Consider the following 18,244-nt stretch of genomic DNA (forward strand, 5'->3'; position numbering starts at 1 on the left):
TGTAATACTTGTGATACATTCTTACCTATTTGTTTTAAATAAAAAGTGAGTGATTGAGTGAGTGACGCAAATGGTTTGCGAAGTTCGTGACGTCATATTCAAGCGACTTGTCATGCCTTGCTCATTTTGACATTCCGAAGAAAAAGGATGACTGTGTAAACTATCTTTCAGTAAACATTCAACGCGCGAAGGATGTGATAAACAACATGCTTATCTAAAGTTTGGAACTGCAAACGAAGGTGAAGATTTTGTTACGCTTCTTCAAGTTGACCAGCAGCCGGTTACTTTACTGTAACAGTCTTACCAGGTTAAATGTGTTATCTTTGTCTGGTGATTTTATTATTAATCATATACACACACACACACACACACACACACACATTTCGTCTATTTATTTTTTCACAGTTTTTTCAATTTCACAGTTTTTTCCATGGGTTGAGTTTTATTATAATATGATTGGTCTGTTTAATTAAAATATTATTTGAATGCAGAATATGCAGAACATAAAAACGTGAATTATCTAATATATGGCCGGCATATAGTTTGTGTGTGAAGATCAAGAGAGAGCTAAAGTATATGAAACATAACAGGTTATGATATATATCAATAAATAAAAAAAGGACACCAACTAATCTATAATCAAAAACAGACAATGAGCAATGGATTATTGCATGTTGTTATCATTATGCCAATGCTGTAGCTTTAAACAATTACTAGGCATTTGCACAAACAAAACTCAGATATTTTCTACAGAAAAGTACAAACACAGGATACGTGGTGACGGTGTGATGCTAGAATAGTTGGATATGTTCATAACTTCATAATGTGTGCCTAACTAGAAACAAAACGGTTTTGCTTTTGTGTGCAGACATTTCTGAGATTCCTCCTTGTTATTTTTATTCAAAGGTTCATCCATAAAGATGTGGCCAAAGCTTACGGGGTCGGTGACCTTTGTGACGCTACGGATATGTCGCCAAAGCAACCTAGCAACACTGAGGCCTCACATCAGAAGCATCTCTTATGGTTCCTCCTGCCTGGACAGCAGAACTCAAACCATCCAGCCTGTCTGCAGCAGGTCTGGCCATCCCTCCATCACACCGGCCCTGGGGCTTCAGCCCAGAAGAACTATAACCACAGACCGGTCGAGCTGGTATGAGAGCATTGCAGACTCCACGCCCGTATGCCTCACGGAGCAGCTCCTCGTGTCCACTCAGCAGATGACGGGACTGCCGTGGTGGGCCAGCATCGTGTGCACTACACTGACACTGCGCACCGCTATCACTCTCCCCCTGGGAATCTATCAGTCGATCATCATTGCAAAGGTGCTGCTAGATCATTTCAGCAAGAGGCTGTTGTAGTCATTGTCCGTGTCTGGATCTGTGGTTGCGTAAAATCCTGTTGGTGTTTTTTTTTAGCTATACACAACCATTCAAATGTTTGGGGTCGATAAGATTTTTTTATGTTTTTAAAAGAAGCCACTTGCATTTATTAGATCAAAAATACAATAAAAAGTATTATATTACAATTATTAAATTATTACAATTTAAAGGAGCAGTTTTCTACTTTGAATATATTTTAAAATGTTTATTTTTGTAATGCAAAGCTGAATTTTCAGCATCATTACTCCAGTCTTCAGAGTCACATGATCCTTCAGAAATCTTTCTAATATTCTGATTTGATATAATGTTGAAAAGAGTTGTTGAAAACTGTTTTTGTGGAAACCATGATAAAAAAAATATATTCTTTGAATAAAAAGTTATAAAGAACAGCATTTATTTGAAATATAAATATTTAATAACATTATAATTGTTTTTACTGTCACTTTTGATCAATTTAATGCTTCTTTGCTGAATAAAAGTATTCATTTCTTTCAAATAAAAATCTCACTGACCCCAAACTTCTGAACGGTAGTGTATGTTGTGATGAATGCCTTGTCATCTAATACTTTTCACCTATTTCTGCTAATTCACAGGTCCATTTAGTCTTTTCTTAAAAAGGATATATTTTTTGTAGAATTTCATTATATCCCTCTTTTAAAGTCTGCTTTCTCCTAAATATTTTGATTTGCATGGCCATTTTCCACCTTTTTTCTGACCCCTCACACTGTGTACTAACCAGGATGCGATAAACAATAAAATGGACAGTCATGGCCTAATGGTTAGAGAGTCCGACTGGTAACCCGAATGTTGCGGGTTCAACTCTCAATACTGGCAGGAAATGACTGAGGTGCCCTTGACATCAAGGCACGGAACCCGCAACCAATCACTCCCTGGGCGCCACAGCAAATGGCTGCCCATTGCTCCGGGTTTTGTGTGTGTGTGTGTGTACTACTCTAAATTTGTGTGCACTAACTTGGATGGGTTAAATGCAGAGGACAAATTCCGTGTATGGGTTACAATACTTGGCTGTCATGGCACTGTCACTAAAAGCGTCAAGTGATGGATGTCTATTCCATGTTCCATGTTCTGGTGATTTCTGAACATTTTTCATTTTCATAAATAGTCTGAGTGGGCTAGGGATGGAGCTTTGCCATGTGAGTGGCTGGTACATCCAACGCAGATTTCAAAAGCTCACTAAAAGCTATTTTCCACAATATGTTCCTTTCAATAAGTATATACTTGACTAGATTTAAAGTGAATCATTGAGTAAACAGCCCCTTCTCATGTGAATTTCTTTGTTTATCTGCACTTAGTACATTATGGGAGGCACATCTTGGAGGTCAGCAGATATCGCAGAGAAAACACTGGAGATTATGTGCCTTATTAAGAATCTCTCTCTCTCTCCCACTCTCCCAGCTGTGGGATGTTTCTCTTGTCAAGAAGGAGAATTGAAGGAAAAGAATGTTCCACCCCTCTTTCTTCCTTCCCTACTGATGTCCCACTGTGTGAGAACATTATCATGTCAGACCGTCTCTTTAAACCGATGTCTTGATATCAAAACAAGCGGAGATGAGGCCAAATCAGTTGTCCTTTTTAAATCGAGTTTGATCTGTAGCCATTGAAAATATGCGTGGGTGTCTATCTCTATCTGAAAAATGTTGCAATTCATTAAACTGAGTCCAAACACTGGTCCATCCAGGCTGTATTTCGGTTTTTAGTACCAGTGGCAGTGTCCAGTGTATTACAGATTTCATAGGCCATGGACTTTGTAACTGTTGGAAATACTTAAAAAGGAGTTCAGGCTGGGAAAAAAGTAACCCATGTGCCCTTTTGCCTCAGCTAGGTTGAAGCTCTGCAGAAGGAGATAGCTGTGTTAGCCCGCCAGTTACGCTTTGAGATCTCTGTGAAAGCCAAAGAGAAGGGCTGGTCAGAGAAAACATGCAGGTAGGAGATCATTTTTTCATGCCATCTACTTTGACTGCCTCCAAAAACTCTCTTAAATAGAACTTTGTGAGCGCTAAAAAAGTATGTTATATATAGTATGAATGTGTGGAGTATGAATGTATTCTGGGACGTCAGATGACCAACCAACGTCAGTTGCGTCGCTTCACTGCCATTCACAAATCCTCTCTCATGGCCTCATGGGATAGTAAAGTGTCCATCGTATGCACACTTCAGAATCTCGCCAGAAGTAGTAGGTCATCCAGGGATATTTTACCTATTCTTTTATGAGTGCTGTGGATTCAGACATACTTCTTTCATCACCTACTGTTTTTCGCCTACTATATAGTAGGGAAGTTTGCGATTTGGGACACAGCCTCTGTCTTGGGTTAAAGTCTTTGTCATATGAAAAGCCCATATTAAAGGTCTCAGAAAATGAGGAGTCTCATTTCACTGCAAAAACTTTTTGTTTTCATTTACTTGAAGCAAAATTCCATAAGATACTAAGATTCGTTTTCAGAGAATATATATTGTTAAATGCATGTTTTTTGTTTTGTTTTTGTGAGATTTTAATATAATGATGGTGATATAATTGTCAATGGTGGAAAAAAAATAAACAATACATTTTTTTTTTAAATATGAAATATATTTATTTTCGAGTTTTAAATATTTCTAAACTTAAAAATAATATAACGAAAGGTACATTCAATATGAAAACAAGTTGTAATATCTAATGCATTTTTTAAAGCTGTTTATATATATTTTACTGCAAAACATGATTCACTTCCCTCACACCAAAATGGCCTGATAAAAACAGTATTATATTTCATTTCTCGGCGACACTATAACTTTGAAGGATTTAGTCAACCTTTTGCTTAATTACAACAATTGCATCTACAGGTTTCATTTTAAGAAGAATCTAAAGCGAATCGTGTCTGAGCTTTATGTTCGAGATAACTGCCACCCATTCAAGGCCAGTTTGCTGATCTGGGTCCAGCTGCCCATGTGGGTGTGTCTGTCTCTGGCCCTGCGTAATCTCAGCCTGGGAATGGGACATGTTCCACTTGGTGAGTCTCATCCAGTAGTCTATTACATTTTCCAGATATGCTCTTATATTTAGCAAATAATAGCAATGCAACCAACTTCCCCATAATCACCTGAAGAAAGTCTTTTAATGAACTAACATACATATTTCTGCACACACTCTTCAGCATCAGAAGCCGGTTTAGCAACAGGGGGCGCTCTGTGGTTCCCAGACCTCACTCTCCCAGACTCTACCTGGATCATTCCCGTTTCTCTTGGCCTCATCAACTTGCTCATCACAGAGGTTACATATCATCATATTTGCTGATGATCATTTTTTATATATATATATATATATATATATATATATATATATATATATATATATATATATATATATATATATATATATATATTAGGGCTGTCAAACGATTAATCGCGATTAATCGCATCCAAAATAAAAGTTTGTTTTTACATAATATATGTGTGTGTACGGTGTATAATTATTTTCTATATATAAATACACACACATGCATGTATATATTTAAGAAATATCTGCATGTATATACTGTGTATATATATTTATATTATATATAATTTATATTATATATAAATATTTTGTATATAAATAACACATTTTTCTTAAATATATATGCATGTGTGTGTATTTATATATAGAAAATAATTATACTCCATACACACACATATATTATGTAAACACAAACTTTTATTTTGGATGCGATTAATCACGATTAATCGTTTGACAGCCCTAATATATATATATATATATATATATATATATATACATACATACATTATATAGTATTTATTTGTTTGCATTTGTTTATTTTTCTTAATTTTTATATAATCATATAATAAAATTTTCTATAATATATTATAATTGTTAATATAATGTAAAATTATCATTTGTTAACATTAGTTAATACATTAGCTAACATTAACTAACAATGGCTAATATATTTTACTGCATTTATTCGCCTTTGTTAACGTTAGTAAAAATCATATTGTTTGTTCATGTTTGTTCACAGTACATTAACAAATGTTAACAAATACAACTTTGGATTTTAAAAATGCATTAGTAAATGTGGAAATGACCATTAACCGAGATCAATAAATGCTTTAGAAGTATTGTTTATTGTTAGTTCATATTAAAGGGTTAGTTCACACAAAATTCTGCCATTAATTACTCACCCTCATGTCGTTCCAAACCCGTGAGACTTTCGCTCATCTTCGGAACACAAATGAAGATCTTTTTGATTAAATCTGAGAGCTTTCTGTCCCTCCATAGACCGCTACGCAACTGACACTTTGATGCTTCAAAAAGTTCATAAAGATATCATAAAAAAAATCATATGATTTGAGCAGCTTAGTCCAAATTTTCTAAAGATACTCAATCAATTTAAATGATGAATAGATTGAATTTAGGCTTTATTCGCATATTAACATTGATCAGCAAACATAAACAGAAGCTCAACTGTATGTGATTTGACACGTGAGAACAAACCTCATTGGTTCTTGAAGGAACTCAAAATCTAGACTAAACCGCTCGATTCATATGAATTATTATTTTACGATCCCTTTTTAAAGCGTCAAAGTGGTAGTTGCGTGGACTGTAATTGGAGGCATAGAAATCTCTCAGATTTCATCAAAAAGATCGTCATTTGTGTTTCGAAAATGAACGAAAGTCTTACGGGTTTGGAATGACATGAGGGTGAGTAATTAATGACAGAATTTTTATTTTGGGGTAAACTAATCCTTTAACTACCATAGTTAACCAATGTTAACAGATGAAACCTTATTGTAAAGTGTTATCAAAGTCTAATTTGAATAAATTTTTCTCATTTTCAATTATTTATTTAAATTAAAAAATTTGGGGTGAAATATGACTCATTATTGCCAGGTTTTATGAGGTTCACCTATTATTTTACAGTTAATGTTTTGCTTATTTCTTATCTTTTATTTCTTGATTTGGTTTTCCAGATTTTTGCCCTGAGACAACTAGAGCCTTCAAAGTTCCAGAAGTATGTGACGCACTTCATCAGAGGAATATCTCTGGTGATGATTCCTATAGCCGCCACAGTCCCGTCAGTGAGTATCCCGGCACATTCAACTATTATTTGCTCTATCTGTAAACTGTAACTTTACATGTTTCAACATGTATGACATGAATAAATATCACTCACGTTTTCAGATGATCATGTTTTTCCAAAAGAGAAGAAAACAGTATACATGATGTCTGTACATAGAGAGATATGCTCTGTTCTGACACTTTTGATCATGTGAAAGAAGGGGGATATGAAAGGTTGTGTTTTTGAAGCCCACCTGGTTACAAAAGGCAGATGTTGTACACCTTTGCTTTGATATCTCCAGCAGATGTACAAATCGATGTCTCCTGCAAATCTCTCTGTAGACGTATTTGTGTTGTGTCTCCAGTCCTTTCATACGTAAGAGCAATAGATGAGATGTTGGTCATGAGAATGCTTCATAAAAAAACAGCACAATGAATTCTAAGCAAATTCAAATGTTTTAAAGGAATGGTTCACCCAAAAAATTTAAATTGTCATCATTTGCTCAACTTCATGTCGTTCCAAACCCGCAAGACTTTCGTTCATCTTCGTAACACAAATAAAGCTTTCACAAAGAGCTTTCTGTCCCTCCACAGCTACTCAACTACCACTTTGACGCCGCAAAAAGTTCATAAAGAGACCGTAAAACTAATCCAAATGAATTACGTGCTTTAGTCCAAATTTTCTGAAGAGACTTCATCGCTTTATATGATGAACAGATTGAATTTAGGCTTTTATTCACATCTAAACATTCATCAACTCACACATCAGTTGTGGTAAACCGAAGCTCAAGCATGTTTACTTGACGCGCCAGAACCAGTGAGGTTCATTCTTGTGTTACGCAGCATGTTTGAGCTTTGACAAGTATCAATGAGGTTTGTTCTCATGCATCAAGCAGGTTCAGTTGAGCTTATGTTTATGTTTGCTGATCAAAGCTTAAATTCAATTTGTTCATCATATAAAGTGACCGAGTCTCTTCAGAAAATTTGGACTAAATGCTCAATTCATATGGATTAGTTTAACAATCTCTTTATGAACTTCTTGAAGCATCAAAGTGTCAGTTGCGTAGCGGTCTGGAGGGACAGAAAGCTCTCAGATTTCATCAAAAAGATCTTCATTTGTGTTCCGAAGATGAACGAAAGTCTTACGGGTTTGGAACAACAAGAAGGTGAGTAATTAATGACAGAATTTTTTTTTTTTTACATTTTTGTGAACTATCCCTTTAAGGGGTCCTGATGATTTGTTTTGTTCTTTCTGTTTTCCTGATTCATAGTCCATGTCTCTGTACTGGCTCAGCTCCAGTTGTGTTGGACTGGCACATAACCTGCTCCTGAGATCCCCTCGTTTCCGGGGCGTCTGTCGGATCCCTCCAACACGTTCAGACTCAGAAACTCCATACAAAGACATTGCAGCTGCCTTTGTAGCCAAATACATCAAATAGATGGAACCCGGACATTGCAGATTATTAGTGCATCATCTTCTGAAAATGTGGAACCAAACATGTGGATGTGTGCAAACCGGTAGATTCATCCAACATGACACTGTAACCAGAGGAATATGGCAAAAAAACAAAAAAAACAGCTGCCTTTCTGCCAGGGAAAGAGACTCCAAGTAATACAATTTTAAGATGATGTTAAAAATAAAAAATATTTCTGAAAAAAGGAATAGTCCTCCATTTTGTTGTTAGTGTTGTTACTCATACTTGGGTTCATGATTCTGGCCTGGCAGAAACAAATCATTGATTGAAGAAGTGACATGAGCCATGTACACTGTAACTGGATAGTTAAATATTTTTGAAAGAAGTATCTTGTGCTCACCAAGGCATACCCAAAAAATACAGCAAAATAGCATTGTTACATTTTTAATTGTGTTCTAATTGAATCTATTTTAAAATCAATTGAATAACTTCTTGCTGAATAGAAATAAAATAGAATTAAATCTGAATTTAATGTTTCTCTCCATGTTTGTACATCTAATTTTACTTGGATTGGAGTACATTTGAACTGAATTTGAACCACTTTTTGGTTGTAAATTGGTTAATTTTGTTAACAGTATGTTATCTATAATATCATGCTTAGTATTATTTTTACATTATATAAATGTTTATTTGTTCATTCAAATATATCTGTCACATACTTGAAAGTGGGGTCCTTTGACACCCTGCTATCCAAAATACCCTAGCAATCACCAAAAACTTCTTATAGCTAAATCCATCAAAAAACCCAATCCGTTCCACTGTATCATAAATAATACCAATAACAACAGAACCACGAAATGTAAATGAGCTTCCAAAATCATTGCCAAAAAAGGAGGGTAGCATTAGTTGTGTTTTTGTAAGTTTATGTCCCTGCTGGGCGGGTTTTAGTACCTCCATCCCAAGCAGAGAGAAGCAGCAGACTTTGAACCAGCCTGAGACCCTCCACATCTCACCATGCTCTGCTTTCTGCTATTAACACTGTTCGCGGTGTCTTCAGCGGACCGGCTGCCCCGCAGCTGCGGCACCTGTGACCCGAGTCAGTGCGCTCCGCTGCCGGCCGAGGGCTGCTCATCCGGGGCGCTGTTGGACGCGTGCGGCTGCTGCGAGCTCTGCGCGTCTGGAGCGGGAGACCCGTGCGGGGGACGCGGACCCTCGGCCAAGCGATGCGCGTCCGGACTCGAGTGCGTCAAGAGCGACAAAGACAAGAAGAGTAAATCAGGGGTCTGCGTGTGCAAGAGCAACTATCCCGTGTGCGGCACTGATGGCGTCAACTATAACAGCGGCTGTGAGCTCAAAGAAGCAAGTGTGAAAGCAGTGAAGGAGAAAAAACCCGAAATTAAGATTCAGAACAAGGGCAAATGCGCTCAAGGTGAGATTCTTTAACATTATAAGAGCCTGTCTGCATTTATCAGTCAACACTTTAATAACTTGAATTAATAATTAAAATGTTTACATTAAATAATGCTTATCAGTAGTAGAAGTGCATGTGGATAGAAATGTCATGAAAGTTATCATTTATATCATGGGCTATATGGGATTCCAGGTTCCTTGTCACACTTTTATTCCGGTGAATATGTGTATATATACATATTTAGTCATATACAGTCAAAATAACCCTTGAATATTTTCAAATTGCCTATAGGGAAACAATAATAGTGTTTGTGACAACATGCAATGCTGTCAATTGGAAGGCTTTTTAGCTCAACAGTGAAACAAATCATGAGGAAACAGCAAAAAATGTTATCATACAAATTTTTATTTAATAAACTGTACAAGTAATTTATAATATTTACAAGCACATGTGACAACTCGCCCTGATAATGGAGGACTAAAGTCACAATTCCAATTTCAGATTCTGCTGTTTTGATATGAGTCTTTACACAAAGTTAGTGCATGCAATGGATGTAATGCATTATGTATTTATGTGATGCAATGGAATTCAGACATTTCCATGGGTGTGATTTAAGCATCCGAAAAATGTTTCGGGGCCACTGTAAACTGTTGACAAATTTTGTATACAGTGATGTTGGTTAATTCATCTTTATTTGACAACTCATTGATTAATTATGTTTCTTGGGCCCCAAACCAGAAGCAAAAAAAAACCATCATGTGCCTATGGTAATGAAAACTATAATGGCTCACTGTTTATGTAAGAACATTTAGTGTTTTGAAGTAATGACCCGCAGCCATTCAAAGTTCAGTTTTGTATTTAATCCAGTGTAGAGGCTTGATATACAAGGATCAGATTGTACGTGCAGAGAAATGAAATGCTGGCCTTTCTGCACAGCTGCGTCAACAACTTTCCTACTTCAGATTCATTTTTGCCTTGTTAATGCCCTATGATCCAATCGCTCACATGATTCAGCTGTCATGTGCTTTGTGTTTAGGTTTCTTTTCTCCCGGGATCACTCACTACACTGACCTGTAATACTAATGTCCTGTACTTTCTCCCCGGGACAAATAAATTGTACACACACATAATCACATATACACTGACAGTGTGTATTAAGGCAACAACGGAACAGGCCAGAGGCCATTGTTTTCACACAGGGTGGTAACGTTCTGCTATCCCTGAACAGACATGTCTGAAATTCCAGCCTCTCGGGTGGATTTTCATTAGTGAAAAGGGAGATCAGCCCTGATCAAATAGCAATGTCTCGATTAGCAAAACACGCAGGCAGACTGTTGCTTTAAAGCAAAGTCAGACCGCTTGAATCAGTGAACCTGCATATAATTCATTATAACCGCATTCTGAGCCAGAGGATATGGAAAAGCTCTAGCAGAGCCTTCTCTGAGGCTTCTGCTAATAGACCCATAAGTTTACAATATGATAGAAGTTGAACTCAGCAGGAGAAAAGAAGGGGTGCAACCAGTGCACAATGATTTGTTTTAACTTCACTGTAAGAAAAATCCAACATTTTTTACAGAGAAAAACTGGCGGCTGTTAGCTGTGGCTAAAATAATGTAATTATTATTCATTTAACAACATAAGGTGTAACATAAAACCCTGTACATAGCCTAACTGATAAAAAACAACTTCAGAGAAATATAATTATTCAAATGAAAACCCATCAAATGTCAAGTGTCACATGGAATTCTGAGGATGTCAGTTTACGACATTGTAAGATGATTTGTTATTTTTTTACTTATAAAAACAGTATATTTAAAAGCTTTTTTACTGTACAATTAGGCTAGATGAAATGCAAGGTTAGATCTGTTTTTCCCTGTTTAGTAAGGGGAGGTTTCAACAAAACGTCAATGATTCAAAGAGCTTGTGAGGTAATAATAAAGCTTGTTCAATGAAATTGAGAACCTTTGTCTAACTTTTATACTTTGTCCAGTTTACAGTGGGACAAGTTTTAATTACGATGGCTAAATGTAGGCTAAACAAATTGCATTTTTTGTTGTTGTTGTTGTTGTTGTTGTTTGCGTATCATGGATGAGAATCCTGTGGGCACAAGACATTATCTCACTTAAAGTAATCTCAGTCACTCAGTCCATGTGGGGTTCTTACAGGTTTAACAGTAGGTCTACATATTACATGCTTGAGGCATTTGCGTATTTTAGTGTTGATAGTATCATGACATAGAAATTAAAGGATAAGAGTGTAAATAAACTTGTGGACAAAAAATACTGATTGGAGTTAAAAATATTTTTATAATTTTATATTTTAGCGCTAATGTCATCTGAAGTCATTTTTAATACAGTCACTGAATCAGACACTATGGAATGGAAGCTTGTTTCCGCTACGATTTTTATTTTATTTTTAAGTTATTGCAACTTTTTATCTCACTATGTCTGACTTTATATATATTATATTTTTCTTGTTTAATCGGCCATAAAAAAAAACAAATATTTCCTCCAGACATCACTTTTGGACACTGCAGTATAGGCCTACGTCACAATAGGGGGAAAAAGACTATCTCAAATTCCGCTTCATGCCACTTTAATGGAAACAACATCGGAATGAATTCATAATGTTGTGTTCAGTGGAAGAAAAAGTCATTTTGACACTAGTTCTTTTCATTTTTGAGAGAACTATTCCTTAAGGAACAACAAGGTCATTGTCTGTATTACAATCTCTCCGTCACTGTATCACTGTCCCAGAATTCCTCACTCTTCCAGACATGCTAATAACCTTAGTGTGGCATTTTGTGTCTTTCATGTCCAATGCAGGACCGGTTATAGAGACAGCTCCTGGCGAGGTCTGGAACGTGACCGGTTCACAGGTCTTCCTAAGCTGTGAAGCCACTGGGATACCAACACCTGTGCTCACCTGGAGAAAGGTAGAGAATAAATTAAAAAAAAGGCAGTGAATCTTTCTATATTGCTTTTGTAAGTAACGTATGAGAGCTGTTATTTTTTCATGTATCAGATCCTACGGCACAGGCCCAAGTCTCGTATGGAAAAGAGGAAGGATGTGTTTGTGTGTACTGAACGGCTTCAGATATGTCAAAGGATGTCCACCTCTATGAATAACACAGCACAGAAACAATAGCACCAAAAACAGAGGAGGGCTCAGGGCAGGAAGCACTTTATCAAGCATGTCATCCGCCATCACATTTTTCCATTCTAGACGGGGTTTCTCCTTAAAGATAGAATCAAAGAATTCCATGGGACTGGATTCTCCTTTGTACTGAGTCACTAATATGAAAAGCCACAGCGCATAACCGGATGCAAAAAATAACGAGGTGATTTCCCAGGAAAAGGCAAAAAGCTCATAATTAACCCCTCTCAGCTACAGGAAACCTGAAACCCTGAAAAATATTAGTATTTAAAAATAATTGTTTGCTCTAACTCATATTTTCTATCCATAAATTAGTTTAAAAAGTAATCTGGGCTGTATTTTCTTATGGCGTTTCTGATGATCAGGTTAGTCATGCTTCATTAAAAGTGGAAACTAGATTATGTCCTGCCTAAAGAATTTCACCCTTGCCTCAGACTGAGAGGCCCAGGGATATTTTTATTACAGCGATGAAGCACTGTAGACCCACACTCACTCAAAAACTTCAGATCAAGGAAGGAGATTAAAAAGTTCAAGCAATAAAAACCAAGTCTGGTGGACAGAAAAGAGAAAGAGTGAGAGGATTTTGAAAAGTAAGATACATTCTCATTGCTTTCGTTTATTTTATTCTATTTAATATAATATAATGTCCAATGAAAAATGTTTATTTAATTAGAAAAAATCGAAATAGAAGCATTTTACAGTGTTTTAGAGCTATAACTTAAGTAAGCCTTATCTCAAAATATCGGTTTAATTCACCATTTACCACATGTTAAGCATTTCCAAACCTAAATGGCCCTGAGTTTAAAGGGATAGTTCACCCAAAAATGACAAAAAAAAAAATCTTCAGAATATCTTCTTTTGTGTTTAGCAGAAGAAAGAAATTCACACAGCTTTGGAACAACTTGAGGGTGAGTAAATGACAAAAATGACAGAATGACAGATTTTTAATTTTTGGGTGAACTATCCTGATTTCAGATGGCTGTTGTTTATCATGACAGCATATAAAACTGCAATACATCATCTAGTTTAAGATTTATTGTGTCTGGTTCCACATGTGGTTATAGTTTAGAGAAGGAAAAAAAACATTGCTTATCTGTACAAATGAAACATTTCTTCTTGTAGTCTGGTGAAACTTAATGACGCATAACCAAAGAACGAACAAGCTGTAATTTGCTGCAAAATCATGTGCTTAGCTATTTATACAGTGAAATTTGTTCTGCATTAACCCACAGAGTGTAGCCTATAAGTAAAACTCTTTATGGCTGTTGTGATTCTCATAGGTATCCGACAGCAAAGGAAAGTATGTGCCGCTCCCAGGAGATAAAGACAACCTGGCCGTCCAGACCCGTGGAGGCCCGGAAAAACATGAGGTTACTGGCTGGGTGCTAGTAAGTGTGTTTATTAACTAAATATAAACTCTTAGCTTATCTTTCCACGTATAACTACAAGCTTTCTGCTACAAGTTACGAGTGATGTTTATTGCGCAACACAAAACCGTTACTTACAGCATTTATTTGGCAGCGCTGCTCCGAAAACATAGGCTCATCTCAAGTTACATTTGTTTGGAATTCTTTGTATGGAAGTAAAATAATGTCAAATGTTTTTGAAACAAAAAGCCTGTTGCACTACTTGAAAAAAATAGAGCGTTTCGTGATGTACTGGCACAAAATCAACACTAGATCAATTAATACTATCACTTTATTTTCCCCTCTCTCTCTCTCTCTCTCTCTATATATATATATAGTATAGTATAGTATACGTGTATTGCATTAGCTTAAACTGTGAAGAGTCATAGCACTTGCATATTGTTGTCCTCCTATTGTTAGTTTTAACTGTAAATCGCTTTGGATAAAAGCGTCTGCTAAATAAATGACTAAATGTAGCCTAATAAATGTAAAATTGGCTTGACATTGGACATTCGCACATTTAGGGGCCGTCTCTAAAGTTGCATACAACATTGGCATACACGTTTCTAACTTCAATAGCAAACTTACATTTATTTGAATAAATATCAAAAATCCAAAGGGTGCGCATTATGCCTGACACTACATGAACACTTTACAGTTGGTTTTATGACTGTAAGTCGTTCTATTCAAATGCTATCGAAGTTAGAAACGTGTATACCAAAGTCGTGTACACTTTAGAGACGGTCCCTAAATGTGTGAATGTCCAACGTCAAGCCAACTTTATGCCAGTCTATCACTGAGAAACGCTCAGCATTAAGCTTTGCGCGTTATTCTGAGTCCATCTGCTTGCCTGCGAGTTTGATCTTTCATATCACTGTAATTAGTCCATTAAGCTACGTTAAGTGTTTTATATGTTCAGCTGGGGAATCCTTAAGTATTGAGGGAAACCCCAATAGCTTGCATGCAGCACATCACCACAATATAAAGTTAAGGCAACTAAACAACCAAGAGAAATATATGTCAACCTCAAAAATGTAACATTGGATCTGTATATCCGCATCGGGGAATAGCATCATAATCTTGTTCACGGTAGAGAAAGATGCTTGTAGGCTACACAGGAAAAGTAACCGTGAAGACACTGAATTTAACATAAAACCGTCCTCATAATAATCACAAATACACTTACATTGCTCTTAAATGAGTTTTATGAATGAATGGCTTGTTCTAACTGTTGCTGTTCTTCGTCAACACGCGCTTTTGCACCCCCTGCTGGTGGGGTTGACTAGCAGCAGATGGAGAGTATGCTCGGTAATCTACTGCTTTTCCTGCAGTTCCGTTGAATTTACTGTCGAATTTGAACCACTGAATTTGTGGAAGCGAAATTAAATGGACCGAAAATTGCCTGTTGAATATTATAGGTTGTATTTTTAAACAGTTTGAATATTTTGGAAGTGAAATATGAAAGGTGAATATGGATTATTGAATTTTTAATAATGAAAATGTGTTTGAAATGTTCACAGCTTAAATATTCAACCATGTTGAATTTCAGCCCATAAAAATACAAGCCCTAAAAATACAATGCATTAAAATGCAAGCATGGTTAATGCAATGGCTATTTTTTTCAAGTAGTGCAATTCAACAGGCTTTTTTATTTCAAAAACATTTGACATTATTTTACTTCCATATCTCTGCACTTATCGAAACATTCGGAACAGATTGGATGAAAACTACGACTGATGGCCATCTGTTGCAGATATCTCCTCTTACCAAGGATGAGGACGGCTCCTACGAGTGTCACGCCAGCAACATCAAGGGCGAAGCATCGGCTGTGGGCATCATCCACGTGGTGGATTCCATCAATGACATTCCTCCCAAGAAGGGTGAGTGAGTGCAGTTGAACCACAGTTGACTTATCTGCAATAAATCAGTCCATTTGCACCTACTTCATGCTTTAGGATACATAAAAGACATTTGCATTAGTAGAGAATGTGTGCTGCACATGGCTGTATTGAACATGTCCCATCATGCCAAGCTGTGTTTTTTTGGCCCACATCACCTGCCAGTTCCCTGTCAGCAAGATGGTTGCAGTGACAAGTTTCTAATGTTGCATTGCAACAACCCATGCATCAACTTGCTAAGGAACATTCTCTGGTTTTCAGTCAATCAACATGTTGCTACACTTAAGGCATGCTCTATAGGGCACAGCTGATTGGTTCCTGCTGTATCAGTAGCCAATGAGCTCGCTGATCAACCTTCAGATAGCCTACTTGGTCAGCATTTACTGTAGTAGTTGCAGCGCACTTTCAGAAACCCTCCATCTTCCCCAGCTCCACCTGTTCAGATAATTCACGTATGCTATTTTGTACAGCAGCAATTTCAAACATATAGACCTTATGAGCCAGAGAAACAAGCACGCAGCCATCTTTAGAATATTTTTTGCGGTCGCTCTGTATATCATGGCATTGCTGTCGAGGAGTAATTAGCTGGTGAAGTGGATTTACTTATTGTAAAGTTAATAAAAGTTATCATGTGGATTGTAATGCTTAAAGCAGATGTCTTAAATGTCAGTAAGGACCGGAAAATATAAAAATAAAAGCAAATTCAAAATATTAATACCTAGGCCTACTATTATAGCACATACGATTTGGAATAGCACATTATGAACTACAATAATTATTTTTTGTGCAGCAAACTACAAAACTGTAAGACTTCATTGTCATTGGTGTCTCTTGTCTGTTTGTATGCAGTGAAGGATAGCAAGCTGTAAGAGGACGTGGACTCTGACTGAGATGAATCGCACTACGTCTGTGCACTGAGGACAAGCACGTAGCATCTAGTGTAATCACTGCTCACACACACCGCCTGAACCACAAACAGCAACTCGCACGTGGGCACTTTATTTTATAGAAGTTGTTCAGGCACACTCGCAAAAAAACAGACTCCGACATTTCTCCTTTTGTATTCTTTAACTCACTCTACAATCTGTCTGCCCGCAGAACAACTTCGATACTGTAAAGCGCTGAACGGGACGACCATCAGATTGATTTTCCAAGAGATACTCTCGCACATACACATCTCCATGCAAACATTCACACTGTGTCCTAACCAGACGCGAGGCGACAAGATTCCAGCGCAGCGACAAATAATTTGTCTGTCCAGTAGACGCGACTGCAAGATGCGTCACTCAAACTCAATCAAAACCAACAGCCAATCAGAACAGTGTGTGGGCGGAGTCTCGCGAGCATGTATTTTAGGCAACATAATCAAATTCACAAATATTACACCGTTTTAACATTATTAAAAATACATAGGCTGAGTTACTAAAACAATCTTTGTTAAAGATTAATCTTGTTTGTTCAGTTTGAACGTTCTTGTTTCCATTTGTTTAATTTCAAGATCTGAGGTGAATTAGCCTATCCATTGTTGCTTTTACAGCTACAAAGCTGGGAGCACTAAATGATATTCAAAGTCACATTACACGCTTTTAACATTAAATAAAGCACATAAACAGTAGCCTACTTGAGATTATCTTTCCCAGACTTTGTGTTTGTTGTTCCATCCGCGACGTCGCAGAAAAATAGAAACCGTTTTTAAAATAGAATCGTCGCGTGTCGCGGCTGGTTAGGACAAAAGCTCTGATTTACATGGAAAATATGCCTTTTATCGCGCGTTAAGGCATGCACACTGAATGCATTTGAGGCACTCAAATATCTCGTCTTCACTTATCATATGCATGCTTTGCGTGTTTTTGGGGATACAAATATTGTACTCATTTCTTTAGTTTTCTATTTTGTTTTTGATTGACGTCTATGGTGCTGAATGAACAACTTATTTTGAACGTCAACTGTATTTATGCACAAACTTTTGGACGCTGTTCCTTAAAGATTTAATTAAGACAAAAAGCTTTAAGACTACTTAATCTAAATCAGAGTTGCCCAAAAAATTTTGCAATAAAGGGCCACAAACCTAACTTGATTGAGGGCCATGAGTCATGGCCCTCAATCAAGTTAGGTTTGTGGCCCTTTATTGCAAAAAAAAATTGAGCGTAGGTAAATGTTTCATTATATCAAACTACATTATATGAAAATTTAAAGCTCACTTATATTATCTGCCTTTAAATGCAAAAGATAAATTAAATCAAACCGACAGAGAAAAAGAAATACACTTTTTCAACTTATGACAAGTTCACTAAACAAATCACAAATACTGTAGCTCAGAGGTTTAGAATAAGTTTCTGGGTTTTAAGAATTAAGAGCTCATTTATCACTGCTATAGACTTCCTTCTATTCTGTTGGTTTCTAAACTGCAGTAGAATTAAGTATTGTCCTCTAAAAGTCTGAGCATCTAATGCATTTGTTTGTATGTTTTGATATTTGTATACCACCAATGAATAAAGATGTACTTTGAGAGGCATGGAGTTTGTG

The 18,244-nt window shown here is 36.7% G+C and overlaps 2 protein-coding genes and 1 long non-coding RNA gene across 4 annotated transcripts; 2 read left to right on the plus strand and 1 right to left on the minus strand.

Annotated features, from left to right (window-relative positions):
* The first annotated feature begins 71 nt into the window (after positions 1-71).
* Positions 72-8,546, plus strand: cox18 (cytochrome c oxidase assembly factor COX18). The gene is made up of 7 exons (XM_079892408.1): positions 72-239; positions 907-1,322; positions 3,223-3,323; positions 4,221-4,387; positions 4,532-4,647; positions 6,345-6,452; positions 7,704-8,546. The coding sequence occupies exons 2-7, from the start codon at positions 921-923 to the stop codon at positions 7,869-7,871; spliced, it is 1,062 nt and encodes a 353-aa protein (XP_079748534.1). The 5' UTR covers positions 72-239; positions 907-920; the 3' UTR covers positions 7,872-8,546.
* A 211-nt stretch (positions 8,547-8,757) lies between these two features.
* Positions 8,758-18,233, plus strand: igfbp7 (insulin-like growth factor binding protein 7). 2 transcript variants are annotated; one of them, XR_013823480.1, is made up of 6 exons: positions 8,758-9,276; positions 12,084-12,193; positions 13,695-13,802; positions 15,574-15,700; positions 16,568-17,750; positions 17,832-18,233. XR_013823480.1 is itself a non-coding variant. In XM_079892411.1 (5 exons), exons 1-5 carry the CDS (start codon positions 8,862-8,864, stop codon positions 16,585-16,587), a joined length of 780 nt encoding a protein of 259 aa, XP_079748537.1. In that variant the 5' UTR covers positions 8,758-8,861; the 3' UTR covers positions 16,588-18,233. The 2 variants fall into 2 exon arrangements, 1 of the variants encoding a protein (XP_079748537.1); XM_079892411.1 differs by having other exon boundaries at positions 16,568-18,233.
* On the minus strand, positions 15,615-15,957 carry LOC307171043. The gene is made up of 2 exons (XR_013823481.1): positions 15,877-15,957; positions 15,615-15,769 (listed from the first exon to the last, which is right to left on the minus strand). It is a non-coding gene; the product is annotated as an uncharacterized lncRNA (long non-coding RNA).
* Positions 18,234-18,244: the final 11 nt, after the last annotated feature.

Source organism: Squalius cephalus, assembly GCF_949319135.1.
Source record: "Squalius cephalus genome assembly, chromosome: 14".
NCBI lineage: Eukaryota > Metazoa > Chordata > Actinopteri > Cypriniformes > Leuciscidae > Squalius > Squalius cephalus.

Excerpts from the sequence above, each read along its gene's own strand:
- cox18 (XM_079892408.1), top strand. The coding sequence starts at position 921 with ATGTGGCCAAAGCTTACGGGGTCGGTGACCTTTGTGACGCTACGGATA. Across the intron at positions 3,324-4,220 it reads TGGTCAGAGAAAACATGCAG|GTTTCATTTTAAGAAGAATC; the intron begins GTAGGAGATCAT and ends TTGCATCTACAG. Across the intron at positions 6,453-7,703 it reads TAGCCGCCACAGTCCCGTCA|TCCATGTCTCTGTACTGGCT; the intron begins GTGAGTATCCCG and ends CCTGATTCATAG.
- igfbp7 (XM_079892411.1), top strand. The coding sequence starts at position 8,862 with ATGCTCTGCTTTCTGCTATTAACACTGTTCGCGGTGTCTTCAGCGGAC. Across the intron at positions 12,194-13,694 it reads CTGTGCTCACCTGGAGAAAG|GTATCCGACAGCAAAGGAAA; the intron begins GTAGAGAATAAA and ends TGATTCTCATAG. Across the intron at positions 13,803-15,573 it reads AGGTTACTGGCTGGGTGCTA|ATATCTCCTCTTACCAAGGA; the intron begins GTAAGTGTGTTT and ends CATCTGTTGCAG.